Source organism: Molothrus ater, chromosome 16, assembly GCF_012460135.2.
Source record: "Molothrus ater isolate BHLD 08-10-18 breed brown headed cowbird chromosome 16, BPBGC_Mater_1.1, whole genome shotgun sequence".
Lineage (NCBI taxonomy): Eukaryota > Metazoa > Chordata > Aves > Passeriformes > Icteridae > Molothrus > Molothrus ater.
The window spans coordinates 14,010,452-14,038,289 of NC_050493.2; the positions used below are offsets into that span (position 1 = coordinate 14,010,452).

General features: G+C 52.0%; 1 protein-coding gene across 1 annotated transcript; it reads right to left on the minus strand.

Annotated features, from left to right (window-relative positions):
- Positions 1 to 67: 67 nt before the first annotated feature.
- TRAP1 (TNF receptor associated protein 1) lies at positions 68 to 25,069 on the minus strand. The gene is made up of 18 exons (XM_036392536.2): positions 24,980 to 25,069; positions 20,532 to 20,699; positions 19,339 to 19,421; positions 18,417 to 18,557; positions 11,476 to 11,547; positions 10,636 to 10,796; positions 9,715 to 9,824; positions 9,458 to 9,531; positions 6,440 to 6,595; positions 6,010 to 6,130; positions 5,827 to 5,896; positions 5,518 to 5,665; positions 4,835 to 5,020; positions 3,064 to 3,202; positions 2,509 to 2,594; positions 1,575 to 1,720; positions 1,138 to 1,210; positions 68 to 864 (listed from the first exon to the last, which is right to left on the minus strand). Exons 1-18 carry the CDS (start codon positions 25,059 to 25,061, stop codon positions 763 to 765), a joined length of 2,118 nt encoding a protein of 705 aa, XP_036248429.1. The 5' UTR covers positions 25,062 to 25,069; the 3' UTR covers positions 68 to 762.
- Between the last annotated feature and the right edge of the window lie 2,769 nt (positions 25,070 to 27,838).

Genomic DNA, 27,838 nt, shown 5'->3' on the forward strand with positions numbered 1-27,838 from the left:
CAAACCAACATCACCAGCTGGAAGACATAAAGGCCAACAAAATAAAGAGGAGACTGAAGGGGGGGGATGTCTGGAAAATAAGAACTGTTTATTTATCATAAATACACATCAGCTAGGCATGCAGTTTATCCCAGACTCTCCAGAAAGCCACACAGTAGAAAGCTGCCTCCCAGTTACTTCCCCTTTTCCACAAGACCAGGATGAACTCCCTTAGCCAGCAGCTCAGTGATCTTTTCTGCCATGTTCCACCAACATGATCTGTGTCTGCCAAAGGCAGCAAGCTGTCTCCATGCCAGCAAACTGCTCCTGCCTGGTCAGACCTGGAGGTTTCTTAACTAATTAATTGATTTTTCCAGTGCTTGTTCAGAGCACAAAGGTGAGCAGGGATTTTGTGGATAGGGGGGTGTATTCACAGACCTAACTGGGGATCTTGCTGCCAACATCTGTTTTAAGAAAGGCCATTTTTAGAAACAGTATGAAATGAGGCTCTTCAGGCTCATGTCAGAAATTTGGGCACATTATTTAAGCAGCAACCTCTGGATTTTGTCCCCACTAAGAGCACTGCACTTTGAACAAGCTGATGATGTGGGATCTGATAATTACAGGTGGCTCCTCCCCGTGCAGGGAGGGCTGGATGTCCCCAGCACTGTCCCTGCCCTCTGCCCATGAACCTGTGCTGGACAGTGCCTGCAAGCAGCTGCTGAGAGTGGCTGTGCCTGAGGCAAGAGGTCAGCACAGAGTTCATCCTTCAGTCCTTGGGGCTCATTTCTTCTCCAGGATTCTGGTGAGGAGTTCGTTCAGCCGGTTCACCATTGGCCTGGGGTCCTCATTCAGTCCTGCTGCAATCATGGCATTCTCATAAATCTGAAAAAGAGAAGAAAGCACTAAATAAGCACCAAAGCAACCTGCCTGAGGGAGGAAGGGAACGTTACTCCCAGGACCTGCATGCTGAAACCAAGAATGTCTTCTAGGGCACCTGCTAGGAAAACATCGACCACAAGTCCCAGAAATACCCAGGGGCCACAGAAGGCTGTGACTCCTGCCCACTGTAATGGTTCACCCTGTTCCCTGTCATGCCTGGTCTGCAGCTGGTTCTGGGAAGGATGGTGCTGCTTTTGGAGAAGGTCCAACTCTCACCTGGTCGAGCAACATCTGGGCCAGATCAGGCTGACTGTCCTTCAGCTCACTGAGCCTCTTAATCAGAGCATGCCTGTAAGAGAGAGATCAACACTGAAACTTGCTGATTTAGGACATAGTGAGAAATGTATTTCCAGAATGAGCAGCTAAGTCACAGTGGATCACCAAAGTCAACTTCCTTGCTCCTGTTCTGAGGGCTTCTCTCTTCTCTCCTATCTGTCCCTACAACCCCCATGGTCCCCAGAGGGCTGCACACTGTGTGTGGGGGGCTCACATTGAAGGTGCCACTCAGTGTCACAGATGAAGGCTCTGTGGCACTGACTGCACATAATGGGGAGGACTCTGCTACTTGGCAGCCTTTACATGGCCTCCTCTCCACCTCCACTGCTGAGAGGCTGCTGTGCCCCAGGCCTAGTGCTGCTGCTGTCCCCCCTTACCCTGTGTTGATCTCCAGGGTGGGCTGCAGGAGCTGGGCTCGCTCCTCCTGGGTCTTGGCCAGCTGCTGCATGCGCAGGAAGTGGCGGGCAGCACCCATCTCCAGCACGGTGATCATGGCAGGGTGCGTGTCCAGCCGCGTGGTCACCTGCGGCACAAGCACCGGTCAGGGCTGCCATGGACAGTGCACATCCAGAATGGAAAAAGGTCACCCAAGGCTTGCAAATCCCAATCCTGCCTTGCCCCAAATGATAGAGCCTGCAGTAAAATTGGCAGCCCTCAACACATAGCTACCATTCAAGCAAACACTCTGAAAAGCTTTCACAAATCAAGCAGAAGTGAAGGATGACAAACCTGCAAAAAACCCTTGATGTCCTCAACTCAGCATTTCAGCAGAACAATATCAGACATTGCAAAATATGACTTCCAAAAGACTGTTATTGATGTGGAAAGCCTGGACATGTGGGGAAAGTCTGAGGGCTTGGAGTCTCCTCAGCACAGGTCTACACCAAGCCTCCACATGATTCATTCCCATCTCACAGGAGCTGCCTAAACCAGCAGGAAAGATGGGGGCTCAAATGGCTCCACAGCCCACAGGCAGTGGCTGCAGCTGGACCCAAAGCATTCCTTGCCAATACACCTTTCCACAAGCAAGAAGAGTCACCAGCCTATTCTGGTAACCTGAGCATCGACTGCAATATGGGCTTTGCTCAATACACACAGATGTGGTTCTTCTGCTGCCACCCTGACCAGCCAATGACAAATGCCAGCATCCACACCACTTAGAGGAGGCACAGAGAAGAATGTCTTCCCACAGTGTCCAAAGAAAACTCTGTGGCAGCAACTCTGTGTCCCCAACTACCTGTCATCTTTTTTCCCTAGATCGTTACCTCCATGGATCTCCTGTACTCAGCTACCCAGACACAGAATACCCACCTTCACCCCAGTGACTCGAGAGCCTAAGGCATTCCTCATCCAGGCCATCAGATCCTCAGCCTCCTTCTCTGTCAGACGTTCTCCAGCTGGCAGGGAAAGAGGGCACATCTGAGTGTGCATCTATAGTGTGCAATGGACAATGAGCTGAGTTTCCAATCTTCCATTTCACACTTTCATTTATCAGTTCTCTTGTGGGAGTGGGAGTGCAGCACCACTCAGCACACACCTACATATCCTCATCCCAGACTGTGCCACACCTGGAGAGGGCAGGCTCATGCCTTGCCAGGGGCTGCCTGCCTCTGCCTGGGCACCAGATATATGCATGGGGTTGAAATAAAATCATGGCAACTCCACACATGACATTCCATTTAACTTTGATCATGTGAGATGAATCCAGTCTGCAAAAACTCTAAGCTACCTCAGACCATGAGAATGGGAGGGTGGAAGGCTCTTGCTCAGGAGCTGCAAGAACAGGGGAGGAAGGTGTCCCCTCACTGCTTGCTCAGGGTAGCAGGGCAGTGTGCAGCAGGAGGGGACAGGGAAGGCTCACGGTACCTGGGCGGCTCTCCTCAAACTTCTCTTCCTTATAGTGATCAACAACAATGTCTGTCTCCACAGAGATCAGCTTCTTCTTGTCAAACTCCCGGAGGTGCAAGAGTGTCAGCTCATCAAACTGCTCATAGCAGAACAGCACCTGTGCCAACAAAGGGACAGCAACACATTGTTTGGGATGTAACAGCATTCCCTCCTTCCCAAGGCAGCTCTGTACCAAACAGCAGGAATATCACACAGGAAACTCACAGGTTCAACCCCACAGTGACTGTCACTCAGGGCTTGACATGAAAGCAAACCCTTGAGGGATTTGTTACCATGGGTGGCAGGTCTGCAGCTGAACAAGTTCTGCTGCCCAGGGAAAGTGAGAACCAGCACTGGCTCCACACCTGAGAGGGCCACCTGCCCACAGAGGACAAACAGAACACAATTCCAGCCCTGCACAGCAGCTCCCAGCCTCCTGCTCTGGGATCCAGCAAAGGTAGGAAACAGATATAAGAACCAAGTGTCTGTACAAGTACTAAATCACAGAATATGCTGAGTTGTAGGGGACCCATCAGGATCATTGTCCCAGCTATTCCCTGTGCAGCACACCCCAACAATCCCTGTGTCTGAGAGCATTGTCCAAATGCTTCTTGAACTCAGACAGGCTTGGTGCTGTGAGCACTTCCCTGGGGAGCCTGTCACAGTGTCTGACATCTCTGGGTGAAAACTTCTTCCTGATACCCAACCTAAACCTCCCAGCTGAGCTCCAGCCATTCCCTTGGGTCATGAGGGTGATAAGATCGACACCTGTCCCTCTGCTGGCCCTTGTGAGGATGTTGAAGACCACAGTGAGGTCTCCCCTCAGTCTCCTTTTCTCCAGCTGAATGCACCAAGTGCCCCCACCCGCTCCTCATATGGCTTCTCCTCCATGCCCTTCACCACTCCCATGGTCCTCCTTTGGATACTCCTAACAGCTGCATGGTTTTGTTTAACCTTGTAGTTAAGAGTGTGTGACAGGTTCCTCCTGGCCTCATGTCACAGAGCACAGGCAGAGGGGGCCAGGCAAAGGCACCGTGCTGGCAGGGCTCTATCAGAGGCCTCAGTGCCATGCTCAGCCCTGAGAGCCAGCCCTGACCATTACTGCAGCAGCTCAGGGTGTTCCCCGGGCTGTGGCTGTTGGAATTAATACCAATAGAGTCGGATGGAACGTGCCTGGGCTCATGTGGCCCTTGCTGCTTGACCAAAGGCAGCAGCTGTGGTGGTTTCACCTCAGAGACACCTTTGGCCAGCTGCATGTTGCACCTGGGTGCTTGGGACAAGTCCAGGCATGCAGGAGCTCGGGTTTACCTCTGGTGGAGAAGCTTAAGGTGATGCTGAAGGAAAGAAGTCGGGTTCTGCTGGAGGGTTTCGATCCAGAGCTTTATTCCTGGCCCATAAGCCTCTGAATGCAGCAACAGCCCTAAGAGAACCTCCCTGAACCGTGTGGTTGCTGTGTCTTTTAACCCCAGGGAGAGGGAGAGGGAAGGGGTAGGGATCACACCAAGCAGGTAAGGGAGGGGAGTCTCAGGGGACAAATGACACCTGGCTGGCCCAATGTCCCCCAGGGCTGAAAGGCATCTTTTGAACTCTGCCAATCACTCAATGCCCTTCTGGAATGCCAGATTGACAGACAGCACTCAGCAGGGGCAAGGGAGGGGAAGGGAGTGGTGATTGGCACCTGGGGAAGGACCGGGAAACTGAGGCAAGGTATGACATCACACTGCAACATGTGGCACCACTGCTCACCCACCTCCATGTCCTTCTTCTTCATGGCCTCGAAGTAGGGCGAGTGCTCGGCCAGGTGCCGGTTGGGGGCACACAGGTAGTAGATGTTCCTGCTGCCGGCCTTCATGCGCGAGCCGTAGTCGCTCAGGCTGGTCAGCTGCCCTGCGGGCAGCGCCGACGACTCGTAACGCAGCAGCTTTGCTATGTCCTCCTGCAGGAAATGTGCTCCTGTGAGCTCAGCTGGGTCACTGAGCTGCACCCAACCCCAAGGATTCCTGTGTCTCTTGGCAGCCATACAAAATGGCTCAGGGGATTTTGAATCCCTCCTTTTCCTGCTCCAGATATTAAAGAGGTAGAAAAGTGATCTAGAGAGGATATAGATCAAGCTCTCCTGGAAATGGGAATTAGGCAACAGGACGGGAAGGCCCATCTTTATTGCCCATTGTAGTTGACATTGTCATCAGCCCTTCATGTCACCAGGAAGGGCTGACAACAGTGTGGGCACAGAGACTCTGCAGGGTCTCAAAATAAATGGGAAGCAGCACCAGTCAGAAAGAGTGAAAGTTGAGGCACTAGAGAATCCATAGGTCTTGGCAGACCCAGGAACACAAGTTATGGGCGTGCAAGTTCCATGGGAAGTAGCAGTCTCCCTCATCCCAGCTCATGGTGATCTTTCCCATCAGCTGCAGTTTTCAAGATTCATGGTACCTTGACATCCTGCTCTGCTATCGTGACAATCCCCTCTCTCATAAACACCCCGTACTCCTCAAAGAATTTGGCATATTTCTCAGGGTCCTTCTTGCTCTGGTCAATGAAGAACTTGATCAACCTCTTCTGCAAAACATCACGGAGCTTCCTGCAGGAGGAACAAGCCTTTTTTAAGACAGCTGCTAGAGCCAGACAAGACATTTTAGGTGAACATCTCTCTGTGCAGGGCTGTAGTGAGTCCACTGTCCCCTTTCCCTCATGGCTTTACATCTTTTCCTTGTATCTCAGTCCAGAGATACTCTTGCTTACCTGATCAGGGCACTCTCCTGCAGAAGCTCCCTGCTGAGATTCAGGGGTATATCCTCACTGTCCACAACACCTGGAACACAAAGCAACCCTTGAACAGTGATGCAAACACAAGTGCCAGGCTCAGGAGGGCAGCCCCTGTGGAAGCCATCGTCCATAACCTGCTATCCCTGGTGGCACACCCACCTCTAAGGAAGCGCAGCCACTTGGGCAGGATGTCTGCAGCTTTGGTTTGGATGAGGATTTTGCGGCTGTAGAGGGCAACGCTGGAGCCCATTTCCCTGCTGATGTCAAACATGGATGGCTTCTGCAGGAAAAGAGACAGGAGGTAACACCCACACTGTGCAGGGTGCCCCACATCACACTCTGGTCTTCCCTACAATGCTGAACCCAACGAGAGCTGAAGTCTTGGCTCTCTTCCCTAGAGACCCAGCCAAGCCATCCCCCTGCTCCTCTCACGGCTCATTATCCCAACTACCCTGCGACACCAGCCCACTGCAGAGATGCCCCACTGGATATTCCTCCCTGCAGCCATGTCTGCCTCCCTTCCCTAAGGAGCTCTGCCCTTCTCCCCTTTCAGAGAGGCTGGGCGGAGGTTCCAGGGCAGCACACGTACTTGCTCGGGCACGTAGAAGATGCTGCGGATGTTGAGGGGAGCGTCGGTCTTGTAGTGCAGGACGTAGCGGGGTTTGTCATAGGCCTGCGCTATGAAGCGGTAAAACTCCTCGTGCTGCCACTCGCCGATGTCCTTGGGCTCCAGCATCCACAGGGCCTGTGCAGGAGCAGGGAGAACAGTTCCCATCAGCTCTCTGGCCTCCAGGATGCCAGAGCAGGGAAATAGAACCTTTCAAACAGACTCTTAGGCACAGCCTGGGAGCGAGATGTGGCTCAGGCACATTATCAATGAACAAACTACTGCCCCTCGTCTGGCCACCCCTCAGAGGTAACTCTTGCCCTGCAACATCTATAGGGCAGCTTTGTGTAGCCCCAGACAAAAGGGATTTGGCCAACCTCCTTTGCCTCACACTGTTGGGGCTTCTAGCTGGTCAGAGTGACTCAGAGAAATGTTAGAAAGTCTCTTTTCCCAGCCCGGCACTTGAAGAAGGAGTCAGGGCTCTTCATTTCTCGGTCTCAAGGTTGTTTATTGTATCTTATCTATAAAATTTTCTCTCCTGTCCAGCCAAGGTCCGCTCAGCACGACACTCAGAGGCACTCTGCCTGCCCCCAGGGTGGTGTTATATCTTTATACTAAAAACTACACATACAATGTTTACAATCCTTTCCAATACCTATCACCTACGTTAGACAGTGAGCTTCTAGTCTAAACTAATCTAAAAGTGCCAACATCACAGCAGGAGATGGAGGCCAAGAAGAAGAAGGAGAAAGGCAGGACATGCCCAGATCTCTCCATCTTGCCCCCCTGAATCCCCATTCTAAAAACCCCAAAATCTGCTTTTTCACTCTGTGATAAACTCACTATCATTCTACTTAATTTGTCATGGCTTGCAGATCTTCATCTAAGGTTGGTAACTTGCTCCACGGGTCATAATCAAAACCACAGGGGCGTTTTGGGCTCTGTGCCAGGGTCTCTGAGACCCCTGGCAGGGGTCTTGGCTCCTCAGGACAGCCAGAGGGATGTCCTGGGTCCTGACATCACACTTGCCAATCTTGGCCATCCTGGGCAGATCCCACAGCTCAAATGACTGGCAGTACTGGTCAAGTTCTCAAGGTCTAACCAGCAAGTAAAGGAAAAGCAAAATTTTTAGTGAGCCTTTTGCAACCAATCTGCCTTTCTGAGGGAGGTCACTGTCTCAGCTAAGAGCTTATGAAGCAGCTCCTGCACTGTTTTCTGCTGATTTGTTCAGCAGCTTGGGAGCTGCTTTGTGAACCACTGCAGGGTCACTGCTCCACCACTGTTTCCCACATGAACACATGCCATGAGCTCCAGGCCCACCTGCTGCTGCTGCTCTAACTCCCCCAGTGCTTTCTGAAGCACTCAGCCCATGCTCACAGCATGTTTCAGTTTCCAGTACCTGAGCAAAAGACTCGCACCCAGCAAAGATGTGGGACTCAATGCAGAACTGTGTGTTTCCAGCTGGGTGAAGCCCACCTCAGTCACTGCCTCTCTTTGCCACTCAAGCCCAAACGAGCGACAGGAGCGATTTCTGGGGACAACACCAACATCCAGCCCACCCTCAGAGCCCAAGAGTTTCAGGTCCCTGGCAGCCCTGAAATCCTTAAGGATTCCTCTGCCTCATAGCCTTGTTCCACAGGTGGCTTCCCCTCATTTCCAGCAGACACAAGTGTCCTGGAGGGTTTGCAGGATCACAGGCAGGATTATGGACTCACTGGGAGCTAAGGTGTTTACAGTAGCTGTGTTTTGGAAAGTGCTGCATTCTCAGGGGCTCACTTGTAGCTAACAGTTATCCCAGTTAGAGCAGAGAAACCCCAGCTCCATGCTGTGAGCATTCACAGGCTCATTGAGGAGAAATCCCACCAGGGAACCAACTGTGGCTCTGTTTGCAGTGAACTGATGCTGATGTGTGGAAAAGCACAAAGCCAAGATCCTGGATAAAGAAAAAGCATGAAATGAGAGCATGATGAGAATCAAGCTGTTGCTGTAACCCAAGGGAAAACAGACTTTCTGATAAGAAGATAAAAGTCCATGACTCTATTAAGGGCATTTCACCCCTTGCTCTACTACTGCTCTTCTCCAGGGAGCCTGTTCTACTGATTGTCAGGCAGAGAGAGCAAACAGCTGTCTAAAGCTATTTCTGGTTTTGTAATTTAAGGGGCACAGCTAGAAAGCCTTTGGAACAGAAACACTATCATGCAGGAATCCAAATAAATAATCAGTGACTAATAACACCAATTACAGAACCTTAGATAAATTAACATGGTAAAATGTTTAAATACAGTCTTGAAAGTCTGTGCAGTCGGTGCCACATTCCAGGAAACAAAAAAGCCACACAAATGCTCTCTACCTGCTCTCTTAGGTGAGAAAGCTTTAAACAATCAGAAGAGAAGATGCTGGAGGAAAATGATTCATAGATTTCTGTTTTAAAGATAATTAATTTCTCCCAAGTGATGCTTGCAATTGGGCCAAGAACATCTGAGTAAAATGGATCTGGCTGCAGTATAATGCCAGTGGTCAGAAAATGCTCAGCTAGGAGCTGGGAATAAATCAGGCTGTGAGCTGCTGAAAAACCCCAACCATTCCCTGTGAGCTGCTGAAAAACCCCAACCACTCCCTGGCAGTGGCTATTCCATGTAAAGGACAGAAAGAACTGCAGTGAGAGGTGTCAGCACACCACCTATACCATCAGCACTAACATGTCACATGGCTTAAACAGAATAAGCATTATAAAGCACTGAAATAATTCAGGACAAGGGAAGAGAACAGATCTTGCTGATCTCCAAGACTTTTCCACAATAAATGCAAAGAAGCTGTTGCAGATATGACTTCAGCTGGATTGTCTCCTTTTGTTCTAATTAACTGATCACTGCAAGATCTGAGATATCCTGGCCAATCCTCCCCTGGTTTCCAGGGACAGCTTTGTGCTGTTTCCTGTCTCCAGGGGAGCATTACAGAGGTTCACCTCCATGAGTGACCTGCCTGTGGCCTCCACCTCACCTGTAAAGTGTTAATTCTTCTCCCATTGAGGTACAGGGGGAAGCTGATGAAGTTACTGTATTTTGTCACCACCTCTGGAATGGAAAGAAGACACAGAAGGGTCACCTTTGTGGAAACAACACAGCAGGAATTCCCTCAGTAACAGCAGGTGAAAGGAGTTGCAGGAGAGGAAAAAACCTGTAAATTCACCTCCCATCTGTGAGCACCAACAGAATTCCCAGAGCCTAGGGGGAACAGCATTCCCCTCCTCTACTCACCCTTGACTCGGTCTTCATTTGCAAATTCTGTGCAGTCTTCTTTCAGGTGTATAATAATCTTAGTCCCAGCTCTGACCCCAGATGCTTCTGCAATCTCAAACATCCCTGAACTAGGATTAGAAACAAACACTGTGTCAGTTTGTGCCTCAGGTACACTCATGATAGCACAGAGAAATTGTTCAACTGAGAGCACACACAACACTTCAAAGCTGAGAGGAAAAGGCAAAAAAATGTCAAATACTCCTTATGCTCTGACAAACCCCAAAAAACATGTGGCTGTTTTCCCCAGAGACCCAGACCCAGGATAAACTGCTCTGCAAAAACACTAGCTACTGAAAACCCAAACCAGTCTGGTGTCTCAGTTTTCTCAAGAATTTAAATAATGTAGTAAATTCTTTATTCTCAGGAAATTTTAAGGGGATGCTGAGCTTGTCACCCTCAGAAGCTCCAATTCCAACATGTCCAGCAGCCCACAGCTTTGCCATCACAGATATTTGCGACTTCAAGCAAAAAGCAAAGGATGAGCACACAGCTGTGACCCCCAAGGAGATGTACCTGCAGCTCCCAGTGCTGCACAAGCTCTGCTCTCTGTGGGTGCCCCAAGCCAAACCTCAGAGGATGATTAGACCCAGGAGGTTCAGTTTGTCCCTGTGGTGTGGCCCCCTGAGCTGAGTGCCTGCAGCAGGGATGAACAGGACAGGCAGGCACTCTGTCCACAGCATGTCTGCTCTGAAAAACCAACCCTGCCCTTGCAGTTGCCACACATTTGGCCGGGCTTTGTTCCTGTGTGTAACTAGAGCAGGACCTAAACCACTCAGCCAGGTCCTGGAAGAACACACAAGCCCTGCCTTTGCAGGGCTTTCAGGCCATGCCTGGTCTGGACACAGCCCCCCATGGTGCCAGCCCTCTTTGCAGCCTCACCCATCAGATGACCAGTGGTAGCCTGGGCTGCCTGGCTCTGCTGACTGTGAGAACACCTCCACTTTATCAGCCACCATGAAGGCTGAATAGAAACCCACTCCAAACTGGCCGATGATTTTACTGCTGGCTTCAGCTTGGCTCTGCAGAGCTTCTAGAAAAGCCTGCAGGAACAAAGGAGACACAAACCAGCACAAAGTGACTTCAGGAATTGCTGGAGGTTGTGATCAATGCCCAGCTGGGCTCCTCAGGCACTGCAGCCTGGCAGTCCAGCACCCCCACCCCATGCTCCTGCATCAATGCTCTGAGGAAGGTTCCCAAGGAAAAGGGTTTCTGCACAGGGACTGCACCTCTGGAAAAGGGGAGCACTGCTTAGAGCAGTAAAAGGAAAACAAGCAAGAGCTTGGTCAATCAGGAACAGGAAACCTTAAAATGGTGCCTCCAGAGATGAAAACAAAAATCAGGTACACATGTACAACACCTTGCTGTGGGGACAGAGCTGCTGCTCCCCTGGACAGGGGGCAAATGCCAAGTGGGTGGGTGCCCCTCTGTAGGGATGGCTGGGCTGGAGGGTGTTTGGAGTGAGGGCAGTGGGTGCAGCAGTGCCACACACAGGGCCCAACAGCACTGCCTGGGCTCCCTGGGCCTCCCACAGCACAGCAGGGACCACTGAAAGCAGGAGGCTCCACAGGCAGGTTTCACCTCCCAAGAGGGGGTGTCATTTCACAGCTGGGCTGAGGGCCAAGGGACAAAACAGAATGAAAAATTACCAGGAGAACAAAAGTGGTTGCAACTGGAGAAGAGTTTTTTAAGGGAGGGAGAAGGATCCTCATCCCAAGTTACCTTTGAGCCTGATCGAGCAATGGTACCAAGGTTAGAAATCAGCTCCTCCTGGGTCATCCCAATACCTGTGTCCTGAAAAGAAACAGCAATTGCAGCTCAAATACCAGCAGGGAACCATTGCTCCAGCAAACAGCACCCAAGCAACTTCTGCCTCCAACTCCCACTGTCTCCTTCCCCTCTGAGTAGTAAATCCAACAGCAGACTTAGCTGTGCCTCCATCTGCCCATGGCCAGGAACACACACCCAGAGGGCACAGAGCCCCAGGGGCAGCCACAGCTCCCTGCAAACCCCAGAAAGCTCAGAGACTCTGGCCATTTCTCAGGGAAAGACAAAACCATGCCAGGACAGGCTGGATTCTACATCCCTCTAAAAAGCACAGGATGGCAGTGCAGGAAAGAGATGTGAAGCCAGGCATGGCCCCACAGTGCCAGATGTCATGCACAGAGACAGCCTCCATTCCTGAACTGCTCTGAGGGGGAGTGAGGAGCAGAGAGAAGCAGCTTGTTTGCAGTCTGCAGATGTGGAACACTGGGAATCAGCAGCAGAGCAGCAAAGCCCGTAACTCTCAGGTAATCCAGACCCTTCTCTGCAAGCCCTGTGCTCCATGGTGTGAGTACGAAGCTGTCAATGTCCAGGAGAGCTGGGTATGGCATTCCCATGGGAACAGCAGCCAAAATCCAATGCACCAGCTACACTTTACCCAAGCTCCTTGTCACCCCCAGGTTATTCCAGAATTGCACTACTGCATGCAGATAAACATCTCCCTGCAGCTCACACATCTCAGGCAGCAGAGCCTGCAGCAGCACCACCCTGAAAAGGCTGCAGTAAGGCTCAAACCTGGCTGCAACTTCAATTTGCATGACACCCCAAGGCAACAAAGGTAACAGCAAACCCCAGCTAGAGATGGCCACCCTCTCACAAAAAAATCTTTCCCCTTCTGTTGTCCAATGTGTTTTCAGACTTGCTCCACACACATTTTCCACAGGAGCAAAGGGCAGGCTACTGCCCTCCAGGATGCCACTCCCAAGAACAAAGTGCCATTCCCCCTCCCAAATCCCAGCAGCTTCTGTACCCAACACAAGCATCCCAAGAACCCACTGTTACATGTTCTCTGAGCCACTGTCTGAGGTGAAAAGTAGCCAAGTGAGATGTGATTCTCATTCCCCTGAGGGATTCAGTTCTACCTGAGTACCTGTGAGCATGGTTATCACAGCTGACAGCAGCTGGCACATCCAGAGTAGGCTCACACATCCCCAGTGCCTTACCAGGGGTGGGATTTGGTGTGCAGGGTTGGCAACATCAGCTGCAACAGAGCTGGCAGCTCTTAGGTGGCTCGGAGGTGAGGAGCCAGAGTGACCTCTGCCACCCATGGGGCATTTACTGGGCTTATTACCAAAGTAAGTTAATGGCAGTATGGATTTCTTAATGCAGTGCTTAACTGCACTAAAGGATTGAACTGTTCAGCTTGTGAGGTGCCATGTGGGTAAGACATTTTCCTGCCCCCAAAAGGCAGGGCACAGCAATCCCCTTCCTTTGGTTAAATCCAGTGAGGCCAGTCCTGGCTGAGAACAGGGATGATGCCCAGTACGATCTCAACAGTGAGAGATGAAAAGCCAAGGAAAACAAACAGCGTATGGCAAAATCTCAGGAATCTGACATGGTCCCTCCCCCCAGGGAAGAAAAAGCCAGAAAGAACAGCTTTCGGCATCTGGTTCAGTTTTTCTTCATGCCAGACCCTGAACAGAACTCTGATCCACTTCTATTTATAGCACAGCATGTCATTCCCAAATTCCAGTGTGTTAAAAAAAATACATCCTTACCCCATTAATTTATTGGCTATTGAATTCCTAATGCCCTGCCAAACTTACTGCAGAATGCTTAATGACAGTTCCTGGAGACTGCTTTGATGAGGGTGAATCTCATGAACAAAGAAAGCAGGGCTCAAACAGCCAGGATGCTGACAGGGGGAGCAGAAAGTGAAGAGCCTGGCAAAGCAGACATTCCCTCCTGCAGGAAAACACCTGGGTGGATTAGGATGAAGACACCATCAAGATTCAAGCCACCCTTGCCATGTCCACATTTCCTGCAGCTCTCCTTTGGCTCCCCTCACCACATGGAGCTGCTCAGGGGAATGGGAATAAAGCAGCAGCAGAGGAGAGATGGGAGCTGAGCTCTGCAGAGCAGGAACTCTGCAGTCATGGGAGGCAACTGAACCTGCCTGTGAGCAGCCCACCTCAGGCTGGGCCCACACAAGTGCTGGCAGCTCCAGCTCCATGAACTCCAAGGAAGCAGCTGGTGGAATTTCTACTGCCCTCCTCACACTGCTCTGTGCTGCACCAGCTGCTGCTTGGCTGCTGGGCACCAGGATCCACCATGGCATCACCCAACTCCTGCACACTCCTTCTACCCACCACCATCAGCACCCACAGCATTACAACTTCTCTTCCCCTGCACACAGTTCTAGCCCTCCCTTCAGCCTGCAAGAAAACCTTTATCAGGCTGACCACAGCCACAGGAGAGCTATTTGTAACAGCACAAAGCAAATTGTACCTGGGCCTTCTCAAATTACAAAATGTGAGGGATATGCTCAGAGTTCCATGTGCCAGGTGTTTCTCTACAGCTTGGAGAGACCAAGACACAGAGTTCAGTGTGCTGACCCTTCATTAGCTGAATGTTAATTACAGAAGACCTGCTGTTACCCAGCAGAATCACCACCTCCTCACCTGGGTGAATTTCTCCTCTGGTACTTCTCAGGGTGCAGAGTAAAAATCCTCCCCAAGCCATCCCCAATAAAAGACAACAAAGAGGCTGCAGACCTTCAGAGTATGAAGGGCTGGTGGCCACAAGTGTTGAACTAAACTCAGTAACATTTACCCCAAACAGACATCAGCTGAACTTTGTTTTTAGCACCTTTTTATGTGTGGAAAGCTCCAAGGTACCAAAGCTGAGCTAACCTGCACCTTTGTGCCTTGTGAGCCCTTTGTTCTAACCCTGTGGAGGGGGTGCTGGATGTTTGCAGAGATCTGCTGTGTAAGATTAGCTTAGCTTTGCTCATTACCTGAGTCCAATTTAAAGTTTTGCAGAGCTTCCTTACACCTAACAACCTATTAAGCAGCCATTAACTGCTGCCTCTGCCATGACTGCATTGCAAGGAATGCTCCCAGTTAGAGGGACCTGGCTGAACTATTGTGTCTTTCACTTTGCTTTGTTACAAAACAAACACTTGAAACATTTATTTCAGTGTAAAACCTCAACGGGGCATCAGAAGAACACTGAGTATATTATAAAGACATGCTGCTTTCACCAGTTGATAAGGTAATAAAATCCCAAAATGTCTGATTAGCAAATGTGCCCACTGTTATTTAAATACCTTGATTAAAGACTTCAAATTCACAAGACCAGGACAGCAGCTGCACTAGAGCAACATTCTGGTTTGGGATCATTAAAGCATCTGCAGCAGCAGCAACCAGATGAAAAGCCAGAATAAAACTGATGCCTGTGAACACGAGGTAATCTTGGCCTAGTACATGGGAGTTGTCCAAAGCAGAGAGCCTGAGCTTTCCTTTGCAAAACCACAGGCTCAGCCTCCACCCATCCAGGTCTAAGTACCCACTGTCCAGAAAAGTACAGCCTTTCATCCACTTTGAATTTCCCAGTTTTATACAGGACATGCTCTGATTCTGCCGTGAAGAGAACTAAAGGATTGTGCACTTCCTTCCTTGGGCCACAGGTTATTTGAGATGTGTTTATATTTCTGGGTTCTGAGCTTATTTGTTAAAGATGATGCAACCACTGGAAGCTGTAGCCCATCCCTGCAATCTGGGGCACATTTCTGTAGGTTTACTTGCACCTAAGGCTTGCTAAAGTACAGCCAGATTTACCCCTCTATCTCCACCTGCCCATCTCCTGCTTCCCCAAGCCCAAGTGACACAGATGCTACAGTGCAGGTCACCCTCTCTGCTGCAGCCTGGTCCCACAGGGGAGGGGAACCTGCTCCCCCACCCTCCCCAAGCTTTGTGGGACACAAGGGTGCATCTGCACTGACCTGCTACAGCCCAAACATCCCAATCCTTACTGGAGCCCAGCACAGCCCAGTCCCTGTTAGAGGCTGTTTGTGAGGCAGGAGAGATCTGCTCAGTGATACAGGGAGCTGTTGCAGGGAGGAGTGGTGTTTGCAGTCATTTTAACTCCTCCCAACACAGCAAACTGGTGATTTTGTGGTTTCACAGACACTGATTTTGGATGACAGCAACAGAAAGATGAAAGCCCAACAAAGGGAACGGAGCAGCCCAAGCTCTGGCTGCTCCCCCATGCTGGAAGAGCAAGCACACTCCCTCCCCCAGCAGAAGCAGCCATCAGCTCTGTAAACATTTCAAACCATTTCCTCTCAACTGTCCTAACCCTAAATTAAGCCTCAGCAAGGAGCAGGGCTGCAGCCCTGAGCTCACACATCCCCACCAGCACAGCAGAACTGCACAGCTCCAACACCACCAAGTGCCTGTCATCTGCCTGTCACCTTGGCAGGTGCTGAAGGTGAGCTCAGTGCTCACAGAGCCTTGGGGTCTGTAAGAGGCCCTCTGGTCCCACCTCAAAGGGTCCAAAATCACATTGGTAAAGCCTCAGCACGCGGAACTGCAGAGCTCTGCAGAGCTGTTCTCACTGGAAACACACCCCTCACATTTTCAAATGGATTTTCTTAACCACTCTGACCTTGCAGGCTGTGGCTGCTACAGATGGAGCTGTCCTAGAAACAGGAGGCAGTTTTCAAAGGGATGGAGGAAATGGTGGAATTCGCTAAAACAACAGGATTTTGGTGAAGGAAGTGAGGTGGTGGAATTCAGTCAACACGTCCCTCTTAGCAGCCACTACACTGCAATGCTTAGGTGGAATATTCCTGAATGAGGACATCCATCAGCATTCTGAGTCTTGCTGTGCCTATGACTGGAATTCAGTCCTGGCAGAGAACAAGGAGAACTGCAGTCACTGAACAGAGATGAGTGCAGTCCTGTACCAGATCTACACAATCCCCCAGGAATGTGCCTGTAATGGCCATCACACCTTACAGACCTGCCTTTTCTCAGCTCAATGAGATGCAAAGAGATGCTACAGGGCTTGGAAGAGGAAGGGAGAGATTCAGCAGATGCAGAGGCTCAGAGCAGCATGAAGATCTGAGAAGGATCCAGGGGTCAGAGTGAGACAATGGGACCTGCTGCCTCTTTTTTGGTGGGTCCTAGTGGGTACAGAAACAAAACAGTGGCAAAGGGAAGATCCATCTCTGCCTCAATCACTGCAGCAAGCCTTCTTTCACGTTTGCATTCCTGAAAGGCAGAGAAATGTTCTGAATGATGCTTGTTCGCAGTAAGCATTATATGCAGTTTGCTTCTTCAAGAAGTTATTTATAACCCCCCTGACTGGAGGTAAGGAGCTTTTGGCACTCTGGAGAAGGCAAAGCTATTAAAGAGATTGGAGCAGCGTTGTTCTCACTGCTCCCCACAGCCCAGGACTGCTGCAGTTAAAAGCTTCCTTGTTAAGACTCATTTAATGGCATTAGAGAGGCACTGGCAGCCAGGCAGGGGGTTATAAAATCCCAACCCTTAACCCATCTAACTGGGATGGCATCAGAGGCACCCTGTGAGGTGGGCAAGCAGCTCTCCAGCCAAACTGCCAAACAAGGGGAGAGCTTCCACAGGGAAAGGGCAGGAGAGGTAACAATGTCTTGATGGAGTCAGATGCTCTGTGTCCACTACAATCTCAAAAGGGAAAGATGAATGGCAGGAATGACCCCCTGCCTGGGGCTAAGTGAGGGCTCCTCAAGCAATTGGTGTTAACTGGAGTCAGAAAACTGCAACAGAGTGACAGGAATAGCAAAGCCCCTGCACCATGGTTTGAGAATCTCTGCTTGGTGATTGTGGTGCCCACTGACAAGCACTAACTTCCCCATGGCAACTGCAGCACTTGCTCTGCAGAGGAACAGAAATATAAAATAACTGTGCAGCCTCCAACAGCCCCCTCTGCTTTTGTCCCACATGAAAAATATCAGCCTGTGTGCTCTGTCTGTGCCACATCTCCCCTGGACCTGCCATGGTCCCTCAGGGCTGCCTGCTTCATCCTCCTCCTCCTCCTCTGCTCTCCTAGGAATGTCCACAGCCACACTCATGGCTGACAGCTCCACAAGGAAAATGACCAGTTGGCCTTCTTAACATTAGGAACTCTGCCAAGAAAACACCAAAACTGAGGCTCAGCCTCCCACCCTGGCCAAGAGCCACAAGCAAGATCAAAGTACAGAGAGAAGGCCCAGCTCCATGTCCCTCCCCACACTGAGGCCCACAGGTGACTGCTCTTACAGACTGTCTCCCTCCCAGTCAGCATTTTGTCACCAGCAGGGACAACCAAAACCTGGGCACAGGGGTGTGCTCTGCTACTGCCCAAATCTACAGTGCCAACTGTGCCTGAGGGCAGAAGCTGGACTCAGCCTGTCCTGGAGCAGGAACAGAGAGACAGGCAGCAATGGGAAGGTTTTCTTACCACCCTGGCATTTATTTCCCCTCACCCAGGGGAGAGAGAAGGTCTGCAAAAGCAAGCATGTAACACCTCATGCATGAAAACCTCCCCAAAGGTCAGGAGGAAACCAGATTCACAACTTACCCACTAGTGAGAAAGTCACACAACCAGAGAAGTGCACTAGACAGGGGTACAGGGAGAAAAGCCACTGGTACTTCCCAATAGGGGAAGAAGGAGCAGCAAATTTTCCTATGGCTACAAATGGGGAGCAGACAGCATTGCTGGTTTCTCATCAAATCCTGAGGTTACAGCCTCATGAACCAGAACTGAGGACTGAATATTTATTTGGGCAGGCTTGGGGACTGTGCTGCTGCTCAGCTGCCAGTGACTCCTCACAGGACAAAGGGCAGTGATGAGAGCAGCAGGGAATAAGACCCTACCTGGATGGTGATGGTTCCCTTTGCGCTGTCTGTCTGCAGGTGGATCTCCAGCTCTGGCAGGGCCTTCCCTTCTGTCATCAGGCGGTGCCGCAGCTTCTCCAGCGCGTCGCTGCCGTTGGAGATCAGCTCCCGGATGAACACCTGGGGACAGACACAGCCTGAGCCTGCAGCCTGGCCCTGCCCTGTGACCGTGGTCACAAGGCTTGTCAGGATGAAGAAGAGACGAGAATGTTGACTCCATGATCAGAAGGCTTGATTTATTATTTTATGATATATGTTACATTAAGACTATACTAAAAAGAAATAGAAAGGAAAAGGTTTCTTCAGAAGCTAGCTAAGCTAAGAATAGACAAGAATGAATAACAAGATCTGTGTCTCAGACAGAGAGCAAGAGCCAGCTCTGCCATGAGTGGTCAGTAAATCCAAACATCCACAGGAGACCAATCACGGCTCTACCTGTTGCATTCCACAGCAGCAGATAACCATTGGTTACTTTGGTTACTGAAACTGCAGCTTCTCACAAAGAAAAATCTTAAGAAAGGATTTTTCATGAAAGATGTCTGTGACACTGCCCTGCACAGCCCTCCCAGACACCTGGGAGATCACAGGCCCACACAAACTAATTCCCAGCTCCCCAACCTGTGCTTCCCCATTATCTGCCAAGAGAACAGTTTGTCCAAACTCAGTGTGAAACTGCAGAGGCTCAAGGCTTGGAGTCACTTGGCTATACCTACAAATTGTTTCAAAAATACATTTTCAAAGTGTCTTGCAAAAACATCATTCAAGAAAGCCTGACATGAAAGCTCAGGACTCACTGGGAACTGAACAGTTCCTCTCCCAGTTCAACCATTTTGGATGTATCCCTTGACAGAGATGGGGCTTTGCCAACAGAAAATCTCCCAGCAAGTTGAGGATGTGTTACCTCTTTCTCCGAGTACAGGGAACGGGCAACAATGTCCAGCAGTTTCTTTGTCTCAGCCTGGAACTCATGTTTAGAGGCTGCACCTGGAATAAAGGTTAGGGTAGGGGGTGCTCAGCTTGGAGAAAAGAAAGCTCAGGGAGCACTTAGAGCCCCTTCCAGTGACTAAAGGGGCTCCAGGAGAGCTGGAGAGAGACTTTGGACAAGGGCCTGAAGTGACAGGACAAGAGGGAATGGCTTTACACTGCCAGAGAGAAGGGACAGATGGGATATTGGGAAGGAATTGTTCCCTGTGAAGGTGCTGAGGCCCTGGCACAGGGTGCTCAGAGCAGCTGTGGCTGCCCCTGGATCCCTGGCAGTGTCCAAGGCCAGGCTGGATGAACACATCTGTACAGCCACCCCTGCAGGCAGGGAGCTGTGCCCAGGAAGAGAAATCTCCTCAGAAAAAACTAAAACTACAAAACATTTCAGCTGAAAGACCATCCTTGGCCTTTTAAAAATAGTAAGAGGCATAAGAGAACTCCTTTCTCCTGCAAGAGGCATTAGAAAACTCTGGGAAAACACAGGGAAAAGCCACAAGTCCCACATCACCTGTGCCATGCCTTGCTGGTGAGGATGTACATCCCCCAGGGATGGGGTGAAGCTGGAGCGTGGGCAGCACATCAACCCCACCAGGGACTTCAGCCTGGCAGTCTCAAAAGTACCTCCAGGAAAACCACAGAGGCAGAGTTCAGATGTGATTTCTGTGCTGGACTAACTCATTGCTCAGACTGCTTTAGAGCAGCTGTCCCTGAAGCTGTGCAAAGCAATTCATTCTGGCCAAAGGGCTGACACCAGGACTCTCATCACACCTCCAGGGTGCACAGCAATGACCTGGGCAGGCACAGCTTGCTTCTGGGACAGAAAGTTCTTTTCAGCCAATTCCAGTGTTTGTGGAGCCTCCACACACACACACACGACCATCCACTGCCTGGCAGTGCCCATGGACGCAGTCTTGATGTCCCAGTTTCTCAGTAAAGGCCATGCTGACCTCCACACCCAGGTTTTGGGAGGTGATGGTGCAACACAGATGGAAAGGATGTGGTGAGCACCTGCACTTCCTCCAGAGGCAGCAGCACTGCTGAGCAGGGCTCACCTGCAGCACACCTTGACCCAGGAGCACCCCAAGAGCATCCCCACATGTGTGCCAGGCCCACCTTTCACGTTCTCTGTGTTGCTGATGATGGTGTGCAGGGGCTCCTCCTCCTTGCTCTCTGCTGTCTGGGTGCTGTACATCCTGACAGCAGCAATGCTGGAGGCAGGAACATTGTGCTGGAGGCTCCAGCGGTGGAGGATTTGTCTTTGCAGACATGCTGCTCCTTTTGCTAAAGACACAAATGAAGATATTTCAATACACATCACAAGTCCAGCACCAACAGGAGCACTCCCCAGAGGGCCCACCTAGGTAACCCCATGGGAGTTACACTGTCTGAACAGCTCCCTCACCATCCAACACCCACCATTCCCCTCCAGAATTGCCTTCACTGCATAAAAAGGGCAGGTTGCTACTTTGGCTCTTCTGAATTAAAATTTTATCCAGAAGATGACAAGTAGCAGCTTTCCCACTGAATTAACCAGAAAGAGGCAGTCTGCAGCTTTCACTGCTGTTTCCTGGCTAAGTTGAAGACAACTCTCACATCACTGCCTGTGAGAATATAAATTGGCAATAGATATTTGGCCTCTGGCTGTCCAAGCACAGGGATTCCACCCCCCAACAAAGCTGGGTCCAGGGCAAGCAGCACATGCAGCAGCAGCAAGGCCACCAGTCCCAAAATCAGTGGGGAAAATGAGACCAGTCAGGAAATGGCACAACCCCCTTAAGGTCAGGGATTCCAAATTCTCCTCCTTTTATTATGCCCAGGTGAACCCAACAGTTTTTTCTCTGTTGGGGGATGAATCGAGCCAAACCTGGTCACAAAAAGACCATTGCAGCACCACAGACCTCTGAGCAAAGCCTGTTCCCTGGAGTGATTTCTGAATTGCTGGGATAATGCCAGAGCAGGATCCCAGAGGGTGAGGACCTGACCCTGCAGCTGCCCTGGGGAAGGCAGCACCTTGGCCTCCCCCATGCTACAATGAACATCAACAGGTTGGATGGTCTGGGAAGCAGAGGAGGGGCCAGGACAGTCTGGACAGAGCCAGGAGAACATGGACAAGCAGCACAAGTGGCTGGAAGCAGTGACAAGCTCAGGTTTTTCCTTACAGCTCACTCTGTGCCTGTTGGCTGTTTCATCCAGCAAGGGAAGGAGCCAAACCCTACACCTGACATTCTCAAGGGGTCCTTTCTTCAGATGACTGGGGACAAAGACAGCCAAAGACTGAACCAAACCCCATTAGTACGGTGTGAGTCCCAAAACACATCTGTGACCTCCTTGGAAACAGCTTCCAAGGCCACCTCCTGCCCTCCAGGCCAGCTGACATGCTGAGGGAGCTCAGTCCCTCCTGAACCTTCCTCCACCTTGCCACAGCCCTGGAGCGAACTCTGCATTCCAGCCTTTTCACCAACATCCCTCATCCTCTAGCTCAGGCTCACTTCACAAGTGCTCTGCAAAGCTCCTGCCTCCCACAGCAGGTCCTACAGTCAGTGTAGGTCACCAAGAACAGGTCTTGCTGCTCCAGACCATCATGCTGGGCTCTCACTTGCTCCAGAGCAGCTGAACATGAACCCTTGAGCTTTAACAGCACTTCTGTCTCCTGCACCCCATCCTCAAGAGCTGACAGAGGAGGCTCTCAGTCCTCGTTCTTCTCCTCCTCCTCACAGAAAGCTTTGAATCAAGATCCACTTCTCCAGCCAGAAGCTTGAATGACTCCCCAGTCATTCTGCCCTTAAAGAAAAGAGCCCACAAATAGTTCTAAATGCATCTGAACACCTCCCACACGCATAACTGTGCTCTGCGTCACAAACAGCTCTGCTGCATTACCACAGCACACCTTCTGCAACTTCCATTCCACTGCCTGGATTGCCTGGGAAGGGGCAAACAGCCCTGGCTGAGGTGGAGAGCAGCAGAGCACTCACTGTCCAGTCCCTCATTTCCAGAGGGGAAGGGCCTGCAGATCAGGGTTTATATCTATTTTATACTCATTTTATGCTGGGTGCTGTAGCATACTGCATTGTACGTAAGCACACATACAGACACACACATATCTCCCAAACAGCAGAAATAAAAGAGAGAATTTTGCTCCCTCTCTGACTCCAGGATCCAAAAAAGACACAGAGCAGCAGCAGCTTAAAACCTTAAGTTCATTTCTATCATCAGATGTCCAGCCCATGAACACCAGCTGACTCTAGAAACTACAGCTACTTATAATTTTATTTCTGGCTATTTATAATTGTTGATGTATTCACATTTTTGCCTCCCTACCTCCAGAGCACAATAATAAATCACCACCCATCAATTCGGAAGTTCCTGTCAGATTTGTGCAATGTTTGGTTTTATCATCCTTAATTAGCAGCCTGTCCCATGCCAGGGAGCCAGAGCTCATTAAATACAAACTGCAGCACCTCCAGCCCATTTGCCTCTTGAGAGTCCTTGCCTGAAGCAAGGGAGCAGAAAAGGCTCCTGGCTATTCTGGGTATAAAAACACAATTATCAGCACACAAGAGCTATTGAGAAGCACCTGCTGAGGTAACAGGGAATGTGCTACTCATAACGAGCCTCAGAAACAAATTCCTAAGCCCAGGTGACAAAGAAGGAATGGCTCTTGCCCCAGATATGCACTGTGATGTGATGGGGCAAATCAGGGCTTTTGAGAGTGGGTTAATCAAATGTGGAGCTTTAGCACAGCCCACACCCCTTCCTGTTCCCATCACTGCACAATCCCACATTGCACCCCAAATTCCACCTCTCTGTGATCCCAGTGATCCAGCGTGCCCACGGCCACAGACCTGCCTCACACACTCACAGCAAAGCCCTCAGGGACTCCTTTCAATCCAGACACCACAGTGATCCCCCAGGAAACAGCCCAGGCTCTTCTGGAAAAAGCCCTGCAGTGAGCAGAGCCCAGCACCAGGCAGAGATTTATGGTGGGAAACCCTGCACGAAGCAGTTTGTGGCTCAAAACAAAAGAGAAGAATTTGGGTCAGCAGGAGCCTGGGGAAGCTGGTGCAGGAATTACCACTCCCAGCTCAGATCTCCTCACACAAAAGGGCTCCTGAGCTGGGCACCAGATCCCCAAGAATGTGAGGAGAAGAGAATTCCCTGCCTGACCCACTCACACCAACACATCTCCCAAAAAGCTCTGTACCAGCCTCTGAAATGGTGAAGCGAACACTGCAGCTGTGCCCGCTGAGGGGAGGGCTGTCCCTGCAGCCAGGACACAGCCCAAAGGAGAATCCTGCCCCTCCTCTTATCCCCACCCCACACAGCTTCTGCTCACTGCTTCTTCCCTGAGGGCCTGAAAGACAGCTTAAGGGATAAAACTCGGGCTCTGCTGCAGTGTCTGACCCACCAGAGGCAGCAGCTTTGTTCCCAGACATGGATGCTAACAAGGCTCTGGGGATTTCTGTGGAGGAAGAGCTGGATTGCACAGAAACACCCAAGTGGCACTCTGTGACACAATAAACCTGACAATCCGACCCTGAAAGTGACCCTATTTGTCACACAATTTCCCCTGATACATTTTCTCTTCATAACCTGCAGGGAAAGCACAGACCACAGCAACAACACGCAGATCTGTCAGTTAGGGGCCAACAAGAGATAAGGAAACAGCACAGGCTGCTGACAGGCAGGACACTGCTCACCATGCTTCAGTTAATGGCAGCTCACAGGCACATTTCCAGTGCATGAGGGCCTTGATAAGGGAGCACATCCCATAACTGAGGCCTCAGAGTTTTAATTTTCTTAGCACTTACTCCTGTCAGCTGACTGAGGTGAAACTTCAAGTGCACCCCTAGCAAACACAAACCCTTCAGGCTCATCTGTAACGTCCCCTGGTAGTGACTGGCCAGAGAACAGCAACGCTGCTGCTGCCTTCTGCCCTCATGCAGGTACTGGGCTGTGCACCCTGTGTGAGCTGGGACGTGCACCAGGACATGATGTGAATGTGCTGTGCAGCCTGTATGAGCCAGCAGGTACCCCTGGATGTCCTGCACGCCTTATAAAGGCCAGGAGATGAACTGGGAGTGCTGTATGAACCAGGACATAAACATGGATATATTACACACCCCTACACGAGCCAGGGCACGAACCTCACCGTGCTACACGATCTGAGCACGCTGTACACCCTGTATGAGGCAGGACACGGCCCTGGAGCCGCTGGTGGCCCTGAGCTCGCTCCCTGCCCCACGCGAGCCGGCGCTATTCCCAGCACAGCCCCAGAAGAACTCGCCCCTCCCCGGGAAGGAGCGCTGGGCGCTCTCGGGTCAGCTCGCCGGGCGCTGTGCACGCTGCTCCGCGCTGCCGGGCCCGCGCCCGTTCCGAGCCTGCCGGCAGCAGCCGAGAGCAATCGGGCGCTGCCAGCGGGACGCGGACCCTCCGCACCTCCAGAGGACGCGCAAGGCCGAGCTCAATTCCGGGCAGGCGCGCCCGTCTGGGCCGAGCCGTGGAGGTCCGGCCGCTCCCTCAGCGCGGGGCCCGCGCCCCTCGCGCCGCCCGTCCCCCCTCACCTGCGGACGGGCGCAGCCGGGGCGCGGTCCCGGAGCGCCGCAGGGCCGCGAGCAGACACCGCCCGCCCCGCGCCGCCGCCATGCCCGCGCTGCCCTCCCGCCGCGCAACCTGATGACGTCACGGGGCGGGGGCGCGCCCAGTCCCCCGCGCGCGGGCTGCGCTTGACGCGCTCCCGGTGACGTCAGCCTGCCTCTCAGCCCGCGCGCGCTGCTTCGCTCAGGGAGGGCTCCTCGCGGGTCCCCTCACGGCCCGACCGAGCTCTTCAGGGGGCACCGCGCCTCGCTCCCCTCACGGCTCGGGCTCTGTCCCCTCAGGGCCCCGCCTGGGTCCCCTCACGGGGGAGTTGCCAGGGCTCTGCCTAGAGGTCAGACGCCAAGCCGTTGCCAAACCGCTCCTCTAGTGATTGTTAAAATCCCGTTCGTGTTTCTGAGGACTTGTTAGGAAAGGAATCAGACAAAGGTTACAAACGCACCTTGCTCTCCCTGTAGGACACCCCTTGGGGTATCTCACAGTGAACGGCTCTCACAGGGAGCCCATTCCACGGGACCGGCCGCGGCAGGAGCCCGGCAGTCACAGCCTGCAGAGCTCGGGTACCGTGGCTCTCCCCGTTTCCTCACAGAAGGGGCTGAGGGCTGAGGAGAGGCTGCGCCGGGCTGGGAGCAGCCCTCAGGAAGCCCCTGTGTGCCACACCTTGGCCGGGCACCCTGCTCGACTCTGGGCCAATTGCTTAACATCCCATTTTTCCATTTGTCTCAAACTCCTCATCTCCCAGGGCTCTTTTAGTGTACATCATCGAGAACTAAGGGGCCGAGGTACTGGACAAAGGCTTTGGATGGGATGCGGGTGAGCGAGGAAATGAACCACTCTGGCGAGAGCCGAATTTGGAACATATGTGAGAGCAGAGCCTGGCCTCAACAAACACCACAGCCAAAAATAAAAGATGGAGCAGGTCTCTTTCGGTGAGCACTAACCACTTCCAGACCGAGGAGCTTTCAGGAGGGAACAGTGCCCACCGAACAGAGGCAGCTTTGTAATCCCAGGCCCGGGGCAGCTTGCTGGAAAGCTCCATGTGCAATTCACTCGTGCTTGCAGCTGATCTTTTGGGACTACGCCGAGCCGAGTGTTGTTTTGGAGGTTCATATCTAAGAAACACCCACACAGAGCGGGGTTTGTGGGCCACTCGGCGTTATGGATTAGGTGCAACAAACCCAGCACGAGCCTTTGCATCACTCCGACACCCTTCCGCTGGCTGCACTTCCATCTGGAACCAACTCCAGCCTTTCATTGAGATTCCCTGTGCTGCAGCCAAAACCAAAACGACTTCTGAGCTGGTTGCAAACGCTTCCCTCCTCTCGCTGTGCTCGCTGCTACCTCCCGCCGACCCCACGGCGCCCCCGAGAGTGGCGCTGTCAGAGCCCTTGTACCTGCTGCGAAACACCTGAATCCTCCTCCTGCCTCACCCCGGGTGTGCTTTCACCGTCAGCCATGAAATGTGCTCCTGCAGGCATCGCAGGGGATCTCATACAGATCCTCCCCTCTGTCCAGCCTCGTTTCAATTATCTGGGGGTTGGCTCCAACTTGCTTCAATCGCTGCCTTGGCATTTGAAATTCCTGCTCTGCATTTTAAATTCCTACTGGGGTGAAGCGCAGGGAAGCACAGATTGCCCTGCACAGCAACCTCTGCGGTGCTCCCCCAGCTCCAGGGTGGCTGCTCCAGCTTCCTTGCCCTGGAAGAACCGTGGGCTGAAATTTGCTTTGGGAGAAGCACCTGACGCACCTCCAGATCTCCCTGTAAGCCATGAACTGCTGTCACTCACTGCTGTCACTCACTGTGTCCACTGCCACCGGCTGGAAGGGACAACACCACCTACTGCTGCCTTTTAACAGTGACCGAGGGGGGACCGTCCCAGCCTGCTTGGCCAGAGGGCTCCTCCTCCTCCTCCTCCTCCTCTCCTGCTTTGCTCTAACGCATCCGGGACGCAGACGGCACCGGGAGCCCTCACACAAATGCTGCGGGCAGATCTGTGTCCCGGTGAGACAGGGATGAGCCATGAGGGGAGGCCCGGCTGTGCGGGCAGCGGCAGGGAGAGCTCCTGCAGCAGCAGCCAGGAGCCGGAGCAGAGCAGGGTGGGCAGCCCGGGAAGAGAGCAGGGAACCATCGCTGCAGCTCCACGTGCAGATTTAAGCACCTTCTTCCACTCCAGAATTCAGTGAGGGGAAGGCCTTACCCACCCTCTACGGTGCTAAAGCTCCTGCGCCGAGCTCCAGTCCACTCTGGCCTTATAAATTCCCATTTCTAGGATGCTGTTCCTTACTGACCCTACCTCCCCATCAGACAGACAGGGACTTGGAAAAGCCACGCCCATCCAGGCTTCAGATATGCTGAATTTCATATCAACACTCACAGGAGACTGGAGTGAAGGCCCCCAGGGCTGCAGGGACTGCACCCCCAGCCCCTCCTCAGGTTTGATTTCAGCTCTGCTTTTCCCTTCTTTTCCTGCTGAACCATCTGCTCTTACCTAACACACCTGGGTATCGGATCTACATCGATCCCTTGGTGCTGTGACCTCGCCACACTTCAGGCTGTACTGAGAAATGATTCCAGTATTTGCTTCCCATCCGTTGTTGTTTTCCACTCTTCCCCGGGCCTGGGCACCCAAGTGAGCTGCAGCCTGGCCACAGCAGCTCTGTGCTCCAAAGAGGACTCAGCTTATCCAAATCCGGAATTGGTGCCGCTGCCTTTAAATGGAGGCTACTTAGAGGAATTAGTGAGATTGAGCGCAGTGATCTCAGCCTGGGGCGTCAGGCTCCGCTGATCCTCGCGGCCACCAGCCAAGTGGAACCATCCTTCAATCCAA

What these genes read in the sequence shown, in the direction of transcription:
- TRAP1 (XM_036392536.2), bottom strand. Translation starts at nt 25,061, where the DNA reads ATGGCGGCGGCGCGGGGCGGGCGGTGTCTGCTCGCGGCCCTGCGGCGC. An exon ending in GTGGCTGCGCTTCCTTAGAG is followed by an intron (nt 5,897 to 6,009) that starts GTGGGTGTGCCA and finishes TTTGTGTTCCAG; the next exon opens with GTGTTGTGGACAGTGAGGAT. An exon ending in GTTTGAGGAGAGCCGCCCAG is followed by an intron (nt 2,595 to 3,063) that starts GTACCGTGAGCC and finishes TTTCCCTGCCAG; the next exon opens with CTGGAGAACGTCTGACAGAG.